General features: G+C 37.2%; 1 protein-coding gene across 1 annotated transcript in view; it reads right to left on the bottom strand.

Annotated features, from left to right (window-relative positions):
* LOC139715454 (choline transporter-like protein 1) overlaps nucleotides 1-15,391 on the bottom strand; it is a 40,798-nt gene extending 25,407 nt beyond the window's left edge. The window contains exons 1-4 of the mRNA XM_071627026.1: nucleotides 15,283-15,391; nucleotides 6,892-6,995; nucleotides 3,274-3,366; nucleotides 289-431 (exon numbers count right to left, since the gene is read on the bottom strand). Coding sequence (XP_071483127.1) covers nucleotides 289-431; nucleotides 3,274-3,366; nucleotides 6,892-6,924 — 269 coding nt within the window. The 5' untranslated portion in view covers nucleotides 6,925-6,995; nucleotides 15,283-15,391. The remainder of the gene's footprint in view (nucleotides 1-288; nucleotides 432-3,273; nucleotides 3,367-6,891; nucleotides 6,996-15,282) is intronic.

A 15,391-nucleotide genomic window follows, 5' to 3' on the forward strand; every position in this document is an offset into this window, starting at 1 on the left:
ATTTTTTGTTTCTCACACTATTTACGCTGACTCTGATAACAGCATTCTAGGGAAATATCAAAATAGAAACTGCACATCATTTGGTCATCTCATGAATCTTAAAGCATACTTGGACGTAAATGTAAACAGACATAAAATCACTCTGCACATCAACACTTTAAGCATTGATTGTTTGCAATATAAACATGTACAAGTTGTCATACACTTTGAGGCTTTCTGAAATGGTGCTACATGTACCCTACATGTGAATCTCAATCAATTCAAACAGAGTTCATTTCATCCTCTTACGGTCTGCCTGTCATGTCCATTCCGGAAAGGGACACATTCTCGATGGGACTGTTTTTCTGACCACAGATGTTTCCATAGCTGTCATAGCCGAAGACAAGGCGTAGCACATTTCCGAATACTATGGAATATCCAGCAATCAGAAACTGGAGATAAAAGTCGAAGAGACAAAATCTGCATCTATGAGTACAAGCACCTACAAAATCCACAGGACTTACTGAATATAAGTACAGTGTACTGCATGTATTATGAATATTTGCAAAGCCTAACAAACCAATCATTTCTATCCCCAAACATTCCATATCAAGGACTCATCAGTTGCTTTGACAAGACTAGCTCAGCAACACACTTGGTTCATATCTGAATTTTAGTACACAACACCCTAATGGGATATAAACACATTGCAACCACTCTACACAAATCAGTTTGTATTCTGCATTCCTAATAAAATTTCCAAACAATTGTTATTACCAAACAAAAGTATGAACTGAATTGAAATGAATTGAACTGAACTGACCATGATGTAGTTTCTATCTAACCATATGAACACACCTACAGAAAGAAGCCTCCCCTACAAGAAAAAACAAAAACAAAAACTCACATGACCATGGGGTACCGGTACATAATTGTATTATACTCGTATCTACAGAGTGAATACTATTGGTATGTGGACATTTGAGACTGCACTGTTTACTATGCATTGTAGTCTTTATAAATTCTACATCTTTATTGAGCTTCATCCATACGATCTTTTCTTGGCCTTCACCTTTTCACAGCATTGTGAAATCCCGCATCACATGATGTGTAGTACCATCATTGGAGAGTCAGAAGGATATTAATTCCACACAAAGTCTCATGCATTTATGCTCTTCTGCTTCCCAATCTTTATTGCTAACCACATGAATCCTTACACATGACAACCGTGTGTTTCCTTTTTGGGTAGGTCTGATTTCTTTTTTAGCTGAGAACCACTGTCCTTATTTGTGGCATAAAGTCATTCATGCTTTTATCACGAATGTCCCGAATCACTTCCTCTTTTGCTTTCATTGGTAAAGCTCATTTTTCAAATATTTTGCAACTTTGTAAAATCGCTCAAAAGATAGTATGACAATGAAATACAGTGTATCTGGCAGATTCAAATACTAAATTTTACGAAAATCAATCAGCAAATGTGACAGGAAGAGCAGGTCTCAGAAGTTGCCTTTAAAGGATCAGGACTGCTGCAGTATGGAATAAGAGCTACAAACAGAAAGAAACAATGCAAAGCACTGTGGAAAAGTGCGAACACTGCAACACAATCTAAGTTCTTAGGATGACTTGCACAAATACTCTGAGCTATTTACTTTTGTACCAACTCCTGTAGATCAAAAGGCATTAACTGATGCACAGTAAAAACATATTTTGATGGCATAAATCATACTTTGGTTTAAAAATGGAAAAACTGCACACTCGACACACTATAAATAATTCAGATTTCCATGAAACATATTATTCATCTTAAAAACAAAAAGCACATATTTCTGTGTAAATTTGGTATAAAACACACGCTTAAAGGGATGGATCAGTTTCCACTGAGATGGGGTTTGGTGTTTTAATTTTTTTATGATTTTTGAGATAGTGAGAAACCTATTATGAAAAATGAAAGAGCATATAATTCTAAGAGGAATTCAAAGTTTATTTGATAAAGATAGGTTTTGAGGCTTCTTAGCATTTCATTATAAAGTGGTTTCTATATATCTTGAAAAACGTTAAAAACTGAATTCTCACCTCAACCAATGATAATATATACATTGTACCATAGCATTATAACATCATCCTAGCTGGCAGCTCTGTATATTCTACATCCTTGGTGAAAGTGAATGTACCTTGATACATATTCTTGAGGTGTTGTCCTGTATCATACGAGTCAAACCTAATCTCCTGTTTATCATGACGAATTCTTATCAAGACATGGCCCACATCAAACTGGATCATACAACTGAAAAGGAAGCAGCCAGACTACACACGGTACTTTGTCCGCACCATGCCGAGATGGGCATGTTTGCGCCATCCTCAGAGGTCAATAGGAGATTGCCTGAACAACAGGAATCTCCTTGCAATTTACGGAAGATAAAGAGAAAGTCAGAACGCAGCCCTCTGCAAGAGGGATTACAGTAAATGCTCGTATCATGGTCACTGCAATTACAGACATGTTTTTACTCTAAGGCAGACAATGCCAATGAGACAAAGGATGGTCCAAGACATTTCTGAGGCTCTTATAATGAAAGAAAAAGAGACAACAGACGAAATAACACACTGTATAATGCATGCCAGAATTGATCCAGGTTACCCACTTAACTCCCAGCCATAGCGTTATAGTATTGGCACAGAATTACTACAGTACTGAAGATAATTTTACAAAATGAGAAGTCACAATGTAACTTTAAAGGGATTGTACAGTTTTGGTTGAGACCTAATTTCAGGTTTCTAACATTTTTTGGTAAGATAATGAGAAACCTCTTATGAAATATGAAAGAGCATGTAATTCTATGAGTAATTCAATGTTTGTTTGATGAAAATTGGTTTTGAAATGGCCGAGATATCCAAAAAAAGAGTGATTCTAATAAAGTGTGGGACCCACAGTTTGTTACGATCGCTTTGTTTTACTTTGTTTTTGGATGTTTCAGTCATTCCAAACCCGATTTTCATCAAATAAACTTTGAATTCCTCTTCAAATGGTATGCTCTGTACTATATCATAAGTGTTTTCTTGGTATGTCGCAAAAAGTTAAAAGCCCAATTCTCATCTCCACCAATACTGTACAATCCCTTTAAACTTGTACCTGTTAGTCAGATACTGGCTGGAGATATGTAGTTCGTTGTTAAATTAATGTTAGTCATCATTTTCTCTCTTAAAAGTAGGATACTGGTAGACTACCTACACATATGAAATGTTAGCGGATTAGTTTTGTAACTTTGAAACATCCTATCCCACTGCCACTGAACTCACCATGCCAATCCAGAAGGCGATGAAGATGATGGTACACAAGATGTCTGTGCAGTGCCTCTTTTTATCCGGCCTCAGACTGCCCGAATCGGGCTCCTGCCATGAGAGGAAAGAAGCATTTTCAAGAGGGAAACATAAAAACAGAACATCACTTTGAATCTGAGTGAATACCGGTATTACAATATCCATGTACACTGTATCTCTGCAGGTTCTGCCTGTAGCGACTGCACAAGGTCAAAACATTATAATTATTCCATTTATACAATGTACTGTAACAAAGGGAGTCACAAGGTGAATTGACCATAGAATAGAAGTCATTTGATACACTCTAATACAGAGTTGACAGATTGCAAGGCGGGGAGCACCAAGTGAACGAGTACGGTGTATCGAATTTCAACTAAAAACTATCAATATGTCCATTCTGCATTGTATGTGTGTTGTATAATTTGTAAAATACATGTAATGATCCACTGAAGTGTATAAAGTATATGGTATCATAATACATTTAATATCCATAGGTACTGTATACGCCACATATTTTACAAGCATTTGATAATACTTTGCAGATTGGGACTTGCTCAACACATTCATGAGTGGCTGAATACACAATCAAGAACAATGAGAAGGAAGTGTTTATAGAACTTTTAGATTTTCCTCCTTGGAGGCTATTATACAATAATGCACTTGTGTTTCAACAGTCCTCAGGCAATATTTTAGCGAGTTGTTAGTCTCACACCTATCGGTCGACTCATGAAATTCAGGAGAACAAAAGACACCATGAAATATTCTGCATTCATGTCCATCACTCACAAATACACACACACACACACACACACACACACACACACACACACACTCATATACATCTAAACCACAGACACTTCGATCTCTTACAAGAGCACCTACAAGTTTGTACATATAAGCTCCACAACTCCTACACAATGTGTTTAAATACAAAATTGTACTCCACTGGGGGATGAAAAGGTGCAGAAAAGCATTGCACAGACTACAACCTAGCAGGTGGCAGTCAAATGTTCACATCCCTTCACTCTAGGAAATACATCCTACATGTACAATACATGAGCACTGGGTTTGCTGTCAAGCATTGGCAGTGTTGAATCTGTGACTGAATCTCTACAAAATATACGAGTATGAAAGACACCGCACTGTGAAATAAACCCATAAATACGATGCATTACATTTACAAGCAGAAAAACAAACAAACAATTGCATCAAGATGCAATTAAAACTTTTATCAAAAAATGAAAATTAAAAATAAGGAACATGCTAACACTTACATTTGAGCAACAATTCCAAGCCATGCTAAAAGCTCTTTAGCTACCACTCCCTCCGAGCCAGTACTTGAAACTAACTGTCATTTGCTAGATCACCTTATGTACAGTGTACAAGCCTTTAGCACAGTTAAATACACAGCTACAATGTAGTCTGGGTTTCATTTTTATTTGCTGTATGCATGAATATCAAGCTCAAAATTCACCCACTGAGGAGAGAAGAAATTCTTCTATGCAGTGAAGGACATATCAAGTGAACCATATGATTTTTGTTTTTTGTTAGCCTGAACCATTTCGCTTTGTAATCTGACAACAACAAAAAAATCACAAAAATCAAACTACACATTGTACCTACATTTGTCTATAAAAGAGATTTAAAACAGCAACCTGTGTGCAGTCTTTTAAACTTGTCAAACAAGTGCAAGGAATCTATTAAACAGAAGCAAAATAACACTATCAAAAAGACATTTTGTAACGTTTGAGATTACAATCAGGCTTTGCGGTCATTAAACATGGCTTGAGTTTGAAATGTAAAACAACCACAAGAACATCTTTTTCTCTGGGTTCTCATTCTTGTTTTCTGCTGTTAACAAAGTAGCTGAAAGAAAGAATGAAATAACAACACCCTCAACACCCACATACAATGAAAAGTAAATCAAATCCATTTCATCCAAAGTTTAACAAGCTCAACAAAGGACACCCCCTCAAACGTGGGCTTAGAGTAAACAGAGCCGACACTCAAACCTACAGTAGTATGTCATTTCCAGACGGGGAAAATGTAACAACGGGTACATAGCATGGTATGAGAAAAAAAGAGAACAGCACCTGAATATTGACAAAGGCTTGGATTGTGTATGAATGGAAGAGCAGCATAAGCCAAAAGAATCATGAATACGTTAGCACAGCTCATACTGAATATCCTATAGAAAGCATAATTTTGATCATATCATTTTGATACCGCCATTAAAGGGAAGATAAACCCCAAAAGCAATGTGGATTGAGTGAAAGCAGCAACATTAGTAGACCACATCAGTGAAAGTTTGAAGAAAATCGGACAATCGATGCAAAAGTTATGAATTTTTAAAGTTTTGATGTTGGAACCGCTGGATGAGGAGACTACTAGAGGTTATGACGTGTGAGTGGACAACAATACCAAGAAAATATAAAGAAAATTCTGCAAAAATCCATTTTTCATGAAAATTACAAATTCCATCAACTTGATATTGACATATGTTAAGGGTAGCAATTATTCCCCCTGCTTTCTGAAAGCGGTTGGTCCATTGCTCTTTCATAATTCTAGAAAAGTGAATTTTTGTTGAATTTCCTTTATATTTTCTTTGTATTGTTGTCCACTCATACGTCATATCCTCTAGTAGTCTCCTCATCCAGCGGTTCCAACACCAAAACTTTAAAAATTCATAACTTTTGCATCGATTGTCCGATTTTCCTCAAACTTTCACTGATGTGTTCTACTAATGTTGCTGCTTTCACTCAATCCACATTGTTCTTTGGGTTTACCTTCCCTTTAACCACTGGTCTACTCTTGTCAACACAATAGGCCTACTGTACTATGTAAGAGTGCATTTCACTGCAGTTTTTTTGATACAGCACACAATGTACAAGGTGATGACTACATGTACCTGGATATGAATGCTACATAGTATACGTGTATGCTCAATGTATTTTGGTGGAAACATCTTTAATGAGAGAGCATAGGTGTACGTATTCTGGATTAACATGGACATACAAATGTAGCATGTTCATTGTCCATACACCTGTAATATACAGTTGGGTATGAGGTACATATTAGATGAATCTTGAATGAGACATCTTTATTCATAGAACCACTCATGGTAGGCTTAACAGTATCAAATATCACTTCTTTCATTTTAATAGCCTCTGCATGATTTCTATCCCACTTGCTTTTTCCAGGTTTGTGGATGTACATGCACTTATAGGTCCTTAATGTAAATACATTATTCCCATTTTTCCCCATTCACTCTCTGTCATTTTGTATATTTTAGGTAGAGATCATTAGTGGGCAAATGCATGCATTAAACTAAGAATTGGGAAATAAATGCAGCAATACACATGTGCACAGAGATTCTAAGATAAAGGCAGGAGGGGTGCTGCACATACAGTATCTGGCACACACACACATACACACACACCCACACACACACATGAACATAATATGTATAACAGCAAGCATATAAATGCGGAAATTGGTCACACTGAAATTGTGATGTGCATGTAACCAAGGAGTTACATACATATTAATACACTATTTAAACTCCATGATGTACGTATAGTGTACACTGTAACTTACATCTGTTGGGGAACCAAGACATGCACATCCCATGGTGCAATTGTGCTTCCTGTCAAGGACAACAGCTGATGAGGGCACTGAAGTAGCTCAGGAAAAAATCAGGTCTGAAAGAAAAAATAGAGACAAAAAAAGAGAGAGAGAAAGTTTACTTTTTAACAATTCTCCATTATATTTTTATTTGATGTGTCTTTGCCAAATGTGCCATCATTGACAATGTCACACTATGAATGATCTTCAGTGCCAATGGAGCCTATTAAACCAACATGTTCTTTCTGTAGTCACTCTCAGCTGATCTTATCGCCAAAACTGACATTTCAACAGTCAATGCTTCAACGAGTTTGGTACCAGCTTACACATGAGAGACCACACTAATATCCCATTTACATGGTAGCCGATATTTGGAGCCTCGTCGAACCGTTTCGTAAACCCTTTTGGAAAATTGATCTCTTGCCCATTTATGCTGCTCGGGCCACCCACCCAAAGCAGGCCCTGACTGGCTCCATTTCCATGGCAACCGAGTCCCTCTCCGATAGATGGCATGCACTTTTGAACACAACAATAAGTGTCACGTTATATAACCGCAAATAAAACTCTGCAAACCTGTAAAGGTTATACTGCAGCTGAGGCTCTTCGAGGCTGCTAGAAGGTTAATAGCTGAAACCACCCCCTGCTGTAGGTGGTTTCAGAACCAGATCAGATCAGATCGCCTCTGCCATCTTCTGTCCGATTAAAATACAAGGCTAAAAGGCTCCTTGAGGCTGCTTGAGGAGGATTCAGAACCCAATTTTTGCTTTATGGAATACAATATTCTTTTAATCCTGCTCCCGGCTCAAGTACAAACTGGTTAAGAGCATTACATCTTTGACTCTGACTTGTAATGATTTCAATAATTACCTAGATTTCATAACTTGGTTTTACAGACTGGAGGCAAAAAAGAGAAATGGAAAGTGAATAATGATGAATGCATTCTGAGTTCAATTTCTACAATGTTCACAGAATTTTAAAGTACCTACATGTGTGTAACTGTAGCCTACCAGGCTTCTAGACAAATTTTACCACTGATCTCTACACTACATGTCTGCATTTATGTGCTTACTTAGATATTGCCTCTTTGTACATACACATGTACCATATCAATGAGAACCACTGGAATTCCTAAGTTAGGTTTACATGTATTACAGGTTTCTGGCATTTGACTATTTCCTACCGTACAAACATATCAAATGCACTACTTGGGTCAACAGACTACTTTTTTTTTTTGAAGAAGAAAAGAAAAATGAAATAAATGAATTTGATCAAACAGCTACCAGCAATTATCAGAAGCAGAGCTCTGCCTATTTTCTCTACACAAAAATCTACCAAGTGCTGTGTACTGGTACAACTCTGCAGTGCCACAGCTGAAGCAAAAAATGAATTAATAAATAGAACACAATAAAACAATGCTGTGCAAGTCCGCTTTTGTTTAATAGTGTTACTGTACGTAAGTCAACCAATTAGTAAACTACAAATACCAGGGTTTTGAGTTCACACAGACAAGTTACCATTATTTATACAGCTACTGTACATCAGGACTTCACTACCACAGCATCTCAAGTGTGTCATTCCCTTGTCACTGTTTGGATGTGTTCTGATTTTAAAATTATCTGAAACACTACAGCAGGATACCCTGTATAAACTTCATACTCACTGCCAGGTGTGTACATGTATGTCATATTTCTTCACACTAGAAATGGGTGTGTGTAACCATTTGTGGTAATATCGGTATTACGATGTAGTACAACAAGCCACAAGGTGATATTACATTGTATCTTGTACTGACAAACTACATACACTTGTACTGTACCTACGTGTACTGTACACTAATCACTCAGGTCAAAATGCATTTTTACAGGAAAATGTGAAGTTTATGAGATGTTTTACACTCCATGACTAGAGTGCAACAAAGGCAACAAATCCAATGATAGTTTGAGCATAATGAGCAGATTTCACGTTTGAACAATAGTGATGATGGCTATTTGAATGTTGAGACCCAAACAAGAAGCTGTGATTTTCATTTTACAGTACTTGTAAAATTCTCACTGTTGCTGCTAGACCCATAAAGTGTCCTTCTACATTTTCATAGGACATGCATGTACATTGTAGCTGTGTATTGATAATGATTCTTTCACACATCTGCTCGAGATGCATCAAGGACATTATAGTCTATTACATCCTACCTGATATGGAAATTGATCTGATTCACAGATATGAGAACTGGGTCACGTTTTAGGTACCGGTAATCTTTAGAACAAAATCTGAATTATTTCTATGTACATGAATTCACAGCTATAATAATGACCAAGACAGCAATTTTGGGTTCTTTTAAGCAGGGCTGCACATTAACCCATTTTTTCTTATGGTCTGACCTGTCTGTCAGACCACTAAGTTACAGTGTGTGTACCGGTACCCATTTTTTTTTTTTTTTCATTTTTTACTGGTCCATTCTACAAAAAGTTACTGGTCCGACAGTGATTTTTACTGGTCCTGGACCATCAGACCAGTGCCAGTGTGCAGCCTTGCTTTATTAAGACACAACACACAATGCATGATGCACACAAATTCAGATCATTTCACTTTTAAACCTTTCCTTTCACTTCCAGCTCTTCTGAACTTTTGTTTTTTTTCTAAACTAAAGCATTATTTTCTTCCTTTTAACCACACGAATAACATCTACAGCAAATACAAATCTGAAATTTCCTGCTTGACTTCTATGAAGTGTTACTCAAGATAATTCTGTATCAAACACATTTTTTTTTTTGTCAAAAAAATAATGCAGTACTGAAAATTCAATACAAGGCCTCATTTGTGTTTGTGCACTGTGACTGAGAGCACAAACTTTCAGAATAGTTCATCAATAGTTCATCTTACATTGACAAAGACTTTATTGCGCTATCAGGAAGTTTAATGAAGATGGCCTTTCAGGGTTTAGTACGTCATCCATAGGCCCAACTCTCAGTGTCATACACGGAGCAGTAGGCCTATGTATTCAAACAAGCCACTTTGAAGGCATCACAATTCTGCAAGAAATATTAGTGTGTTTTTTTTCTTTCTTTCTTTGAAGGCAACAAGCAAATTAAATACTGTACGGGCAGCATTAAATTTTGTTCACTGATTGGCACGAAGGCTGGAGAGTTTTCTTTGCCAATTGGCACTGATGTCTGGAATTGAATTGTTGCTGAATGTATACAGTACCTATTTCCCTTTAAAATAATACTTATTGTGTCAATATTGTAGCCTTCCATGTGGGACTACAGCACATTGTTACACCTGATTATAGGCTTGTTCATGTATAAAACCAAGTCAGATTTGGAAGGATTACTGAATGTTGATGAAAAAGCCTGGCAATCTAAGTTATTAGTACCTGGCTGCATAAAGGGTTTTGAAAAACAAAGATACTGTGGTAGGTTTTTTATGTTCAACTTCATTAGCCCTTAAAAAGTACAGAGTGAAATACAAGTGTATGACACAAATCATATTGTGGTTTACGGAAGTCCAGTTGCATAGGTGTACATAGGAATGGGGTAGGGGGGAACAAACAAAAAAGGTTTACAAAATATTTCTTTCAAATTCAAGCAAACCTTGAGTGAAGAAACAGTTATTTTGACTTTATATGTATTTTGAGTGATGTGTAGAACTACATAAAATGCATGTAGTTCTTACAGCATCACCAAGTCTGTTGATGTCAGGCTGCTTTCGGGTCTCAATCATGGGTCGAACGTCCATAAATCACTTGCACTGTCATTTTCAGTCACTTCAAAACTTATTTCAAAACTTCATGCCACTTCATGTCCTCCTTGGAATTCTCTGCCAAATGTAAGGATGGGCTCCTTCCTTTACGAGTTGGTGCCAACAAGCAATGTACATGTATCCGTATGTCAAAGAGTTTCCTTCCCCAAACTGGTTCACCTTTTCTTTTCTTTTTTCTTTGTGTGTGTGTGTGTGTGTGTGTGTGTGTGTGTGTGTGTGTGTGTGTGTGTGCATGTGTGCTGTTTTATCATTTTTTTCCTCCCAAGGAGTGTGTCAGTCATCGCATTGGCCTTAACAAATACAGTGTCACTGTGCAATTGCTCAATATCCTCTTGCCTTCGTTGCCGAAACATGTATCATGGGCACAGCGGGATGGACAGGAAATGGGCAATCAACCACGAACATCACTACCTGGTACACTTTGTACTTCACACAAGTCAGAACACGTCCTCTGACAAGACTTGCAATGAACGTGTTACCTGCCTCAGATCACGGACAACTTTAAACTGTACACCTATCGAGGGCATTGTCTCATACATAGAATCCAAACCAGAAATGTTCTCACCATACCTACAGCATATTCTGCACTCCTTTTAAGCTGAACATGAACATCTTGCCTTTAATTCCCATCACAACATTACATGTCCTTCAAAAGTTCTTGTACTGCATGGACATGTATGTGACCCTGTATCACAAAACCAACAAAAAGTCGCCAGACATGGATTTTTAGTTGAGAGCAGATTCTGAGAGCAGACTTTTAAAAATTGTGGATAACTCAATTCAAATGGACTCTCCTAACCTGTCTAAATATTCGAAAGAAAGCACACACTCTGGAGTGTGTAATGAGAAAAGAGGCTCTAAAGTTTATAGGGCCTATTCAAGTGCCTAATCTGACTGTGAGCTGAGCTGTGTGCAATGAATGTGATGAAAAACAGCATGTCAACTTCATAGCAACAACAATGAAGGGATTATCAGATTAAGTTGAAATTGATCATGCTCTATCAACACATTCTATTCATGACTAATACCAACATTCAAAGCAGTAGCATCATCCTTCCAAAAGTTATCAGAGTTGAAAGTAAAGAGTGTGTAAAAGGTTTTCAAGAAATGAAAAGGGAACTCACATCTAATCACACTATTCTCCAAAATAGTGTTATTTGTACAAAACTACTAAAAACACTCCTAGTTTTATGATCCCAAACTTTAGCATTTAATGCAGAAGAAGACTTGCTCTTTCAGAAAATATGAAAAACTCATTTGACCTGTTTCACCTACAGTGGATTTTGAGTCCTCACGTAAAATCAGTGAGTGTGACTTTTTATTGGTTTTGTGATGCACGGTCACATATCATCAAATCATTGTTACCGAGTAATTATCAATCATACAGGGTACCACAAAAGAATTGACCATCTGAGGCCAGGGTATCACACTGATGACATTGAGAATATTCAACAAACATGATCTGATTTCATTGTTGCAGCAGTTACCCAGAAATTAATGAATCTACAATTTTCAAAGGCAACAAACAAATTCAGAGCCAGGCATTACAGACTTTAATTTACAATAGATCTAGAGTAAAATATCCCGTTTACGGCAGTTTAAGCATTGTTAAGGGTTTTTCCAACTTGTAAACAAATCAGGCAAATTATTTTCAACCATTTCATATATCACAGACAAGATTATTCATTAACGCAATTGTTTTCATAAAAGAAATTTACCATTGACAAACGCAGTTTTCATGATTTACCAGGGCAAAACCCGGCACAATTTTCGCCAATAAGGGCGATATATGCGACGTAGTAGCTCTGCTTGCGGCACGATGTACAATCCCTATGCAATACGCGCGTGCTCCACAATCTTTAGCTGAACGCCTTCACATGTAACGCGAACATTGCGTAAGCGCCAATTCCCATTGCGAAAGCACGTGAAAATAGCGGGCGCACATGCATTGGCCGCAAACAAGATCGCAATTCTGGCGGTGTTGTTGATGTCTTTCTCGTGTTTTTCTGAATTTTTTCGATGATAACATCCACTTTCCGAAAAAAAATGGCGGTCCACATCGGCTCGCAAAAGTTTGATTTTATGTGAGGATATGTTTTCAAAATCCATTAACATCGGGAAAAACGTCAAAAAATCAAGTTTCTTGGACCATTATTTCTTTTAATTGTTATGTTAAGAAGTACCGAAAAAATTTTTTTGGATGTGATATTTAGGTGAGGAAATTTCACTTTCGTCAGAGATCGTGCCCATTTTATCGGTTGGTTTTTGTTGATTGGTAGTGTGTTAGTATATGTGTAGTGTGCATATGTGACCGTGCACCTCAAAATGAACATAAAGTCGCACACAATGATTTTGCGCGAGGACTGAAAATAAATGAAATGGGTCAACCTAGCCGAACTTGACTTTTTCATATTTTCTGAAAGAGCGGGTCTTCTTTAACATTATGCTAAAATTTGGTATCATAAAACGGGCAGGAAAGTGTGTTTTTTAGCAGCTTATCTCGAACATTTTTGGTAGAATAGTGTGATTAGGTGTGTCTTTAGAATCCCTTTTTCATTTCTGAAAAACCTTGTCCACACTCTTCACTTTCAACTCTAATAACTTTTGAAAGGATAGTGCTACTGCTTTGAAAGTTGGCATTAATTATGGACAGAATGTGCTAATGAGGCATGCTTAATTTTAGTTTAATCTAATAATCCCTTCATTGTTGTTACTCTGGTGGTTTACTTCCTGTTTTTTGTCCCATTCATCGCACAGCCAGCATGGTTTGGTAAAGATTAAGCGCTTGAATAGACACTGTACTTCAGAGCCTCTTTTCTCAGTTCACACTTTTCCTGAGTTTGTGCTTTCTTTCCAATATAGGTTAGGAGAGTCCATTTGATTTGAGTTATACATCATTTTAAAGCTTAAAGTCTGCTCTTGCAGAATGTGGTCTTAACTAAAAATTCATGTCTGGCGGCTTTTTGTTTGTTTTGAAGTGCAGGGTCACATATAACAGTGCAATGCTGTGTTTAGCGGTATATTACCGAATATGTTGTACTTGCCGCGAACGGCTGCACGGCCGCTTACTGCCGCAGTTACTCTAGAGGAAAAATGTTGATCAATCATTAAATGCATTTGTAGGATTATTTTCAAATTTGTCATATCAGAGATCCATATTGAGATTGGCATTTAATTAAATGAATTTTTCTTGCAATGATGCAAGTAATTTGCAAGACTTATCAAATCAAATCTGGAAAGCAGCAAAACTCTCCTATATATACAATGTATAATTTTCAATTTGTAATCATGCATTTCCTTTAAAAAAAAACAACTTCATCTTGAAATGTACATTGTACGTTGGGTCTAGAAGAAAGGTCAGGTCTAGGTCAGAAAGTTGAATTTAGAATCTTAGATGTACTAGAAGATTAAAACTTAAAAAAAAAAAAAGACATCCTGACTCAAGAAAACACCTGCAGATGGACTTGTAGAAATGGTAATTAAGTTGTTCTTGATTAAGTAAAACCAATGTCAGTAAGTTCAGCTTCAATTGTCTTCAAGGTACATTTGAAACACCATACACACACGAGCCATCTAATCCATTTTTTCTTTTTTTTTTAATTCTTCTTTTCTGGTTGGCAGATGTTGACATTAAAGTGAACCTTTGGGAAATTTCTCATCAAGGTGATTTCCAACATTTGCTATGAAATTCTACCTTTTTCTTCCATATGACTTTATAGTGTGTATCCTTGAGGCTCACCTGTGATTTCGGTAGTAAATAAAACAAAACTATACTACCGTACAGTAAAAACCAAAGTTTTAAGATCAATCACATCTGACACGACAGATGTCAAGACTGCTTCTAAACTTGTGTGTAGCAAACATCTCAGGTTCAGCATCAACAATAACAACCTGTGAATTAGTGTCGTTACCAAAACAACTGACAACTTTTTGAATAGCACACACTTCTATCCTAGGCTATCCTCTATGAAAATGAGCCTACAGTACAGAAATATCGGTACAATTAATGTTGCCTAACTTTTGATATCAGGTTAAATTCACGACTATACAGCTGTAGATCTATACAATCATAATGCAAACTATTGCCACGATTAATTGCACTGCCTTGCATCGGCCATGACCTTGGTTGGTTGGTGCTAAACTTAGAAAGTTAGAATGTTCTAATGTTATACCTTGAAAATTTTCATGACAATCTCTCATTCTGCTTGCCATTTAATTGAAGAAGTATAATTTTAGGTGACATCTAGTCCAACGTTAGGTCTAGACTAGTATCAATAATAAGTTGTCCCTATCCTATGACGAATATCTATGGTATGTGCACAAGCATGACAAGTGCAAATCCAGGCCTGAGAGTGATTACCATTGCGACAGGTGGATGATGAGTGCTACTGCTATAGTGACTGACTGGTGCTGGATTGATTTGGTGAGTAAAATGTATCATCACTCGTACAAATTTAGCAATAGATGGGACTGAGAAAACCAGCCTCGCACAGCGAGATGCTCTTTGTAACTTTTGTTTCACGCAGACTTACCGACACACCAGGGTAGCTGGAATGTAAAACAACCTAGGATCATAAAACACAAGCTGGCCCCGATAATTCTCACCTTTCGAAGAAACGACACGATCCCTAGCCTTCCCGCCTGAGCCTTTTGGATCCTACGCAGTGTGGACGGGACGGAGAATCACAACATCTACGTCTCAGGCAGCTGCCGA

The sequence above is a fragment of the Diadema antillarum genome, unplaced genomic scaffold (genome assembly GCF_040938485.1).
Source record: "Diadema antillarum isolate AM-2024a unplaced genomic scaffold, OU_Dant_1.0 scf00000049, whole genome shotgun sequence".
Taxonomy (NCBI): domain Eukaryota; kingdom Metazoa; phylum Echinodermata; class Echinoidea; order Diadematoida; family Diadematidae; genus Diadema; species Diadema antillarum.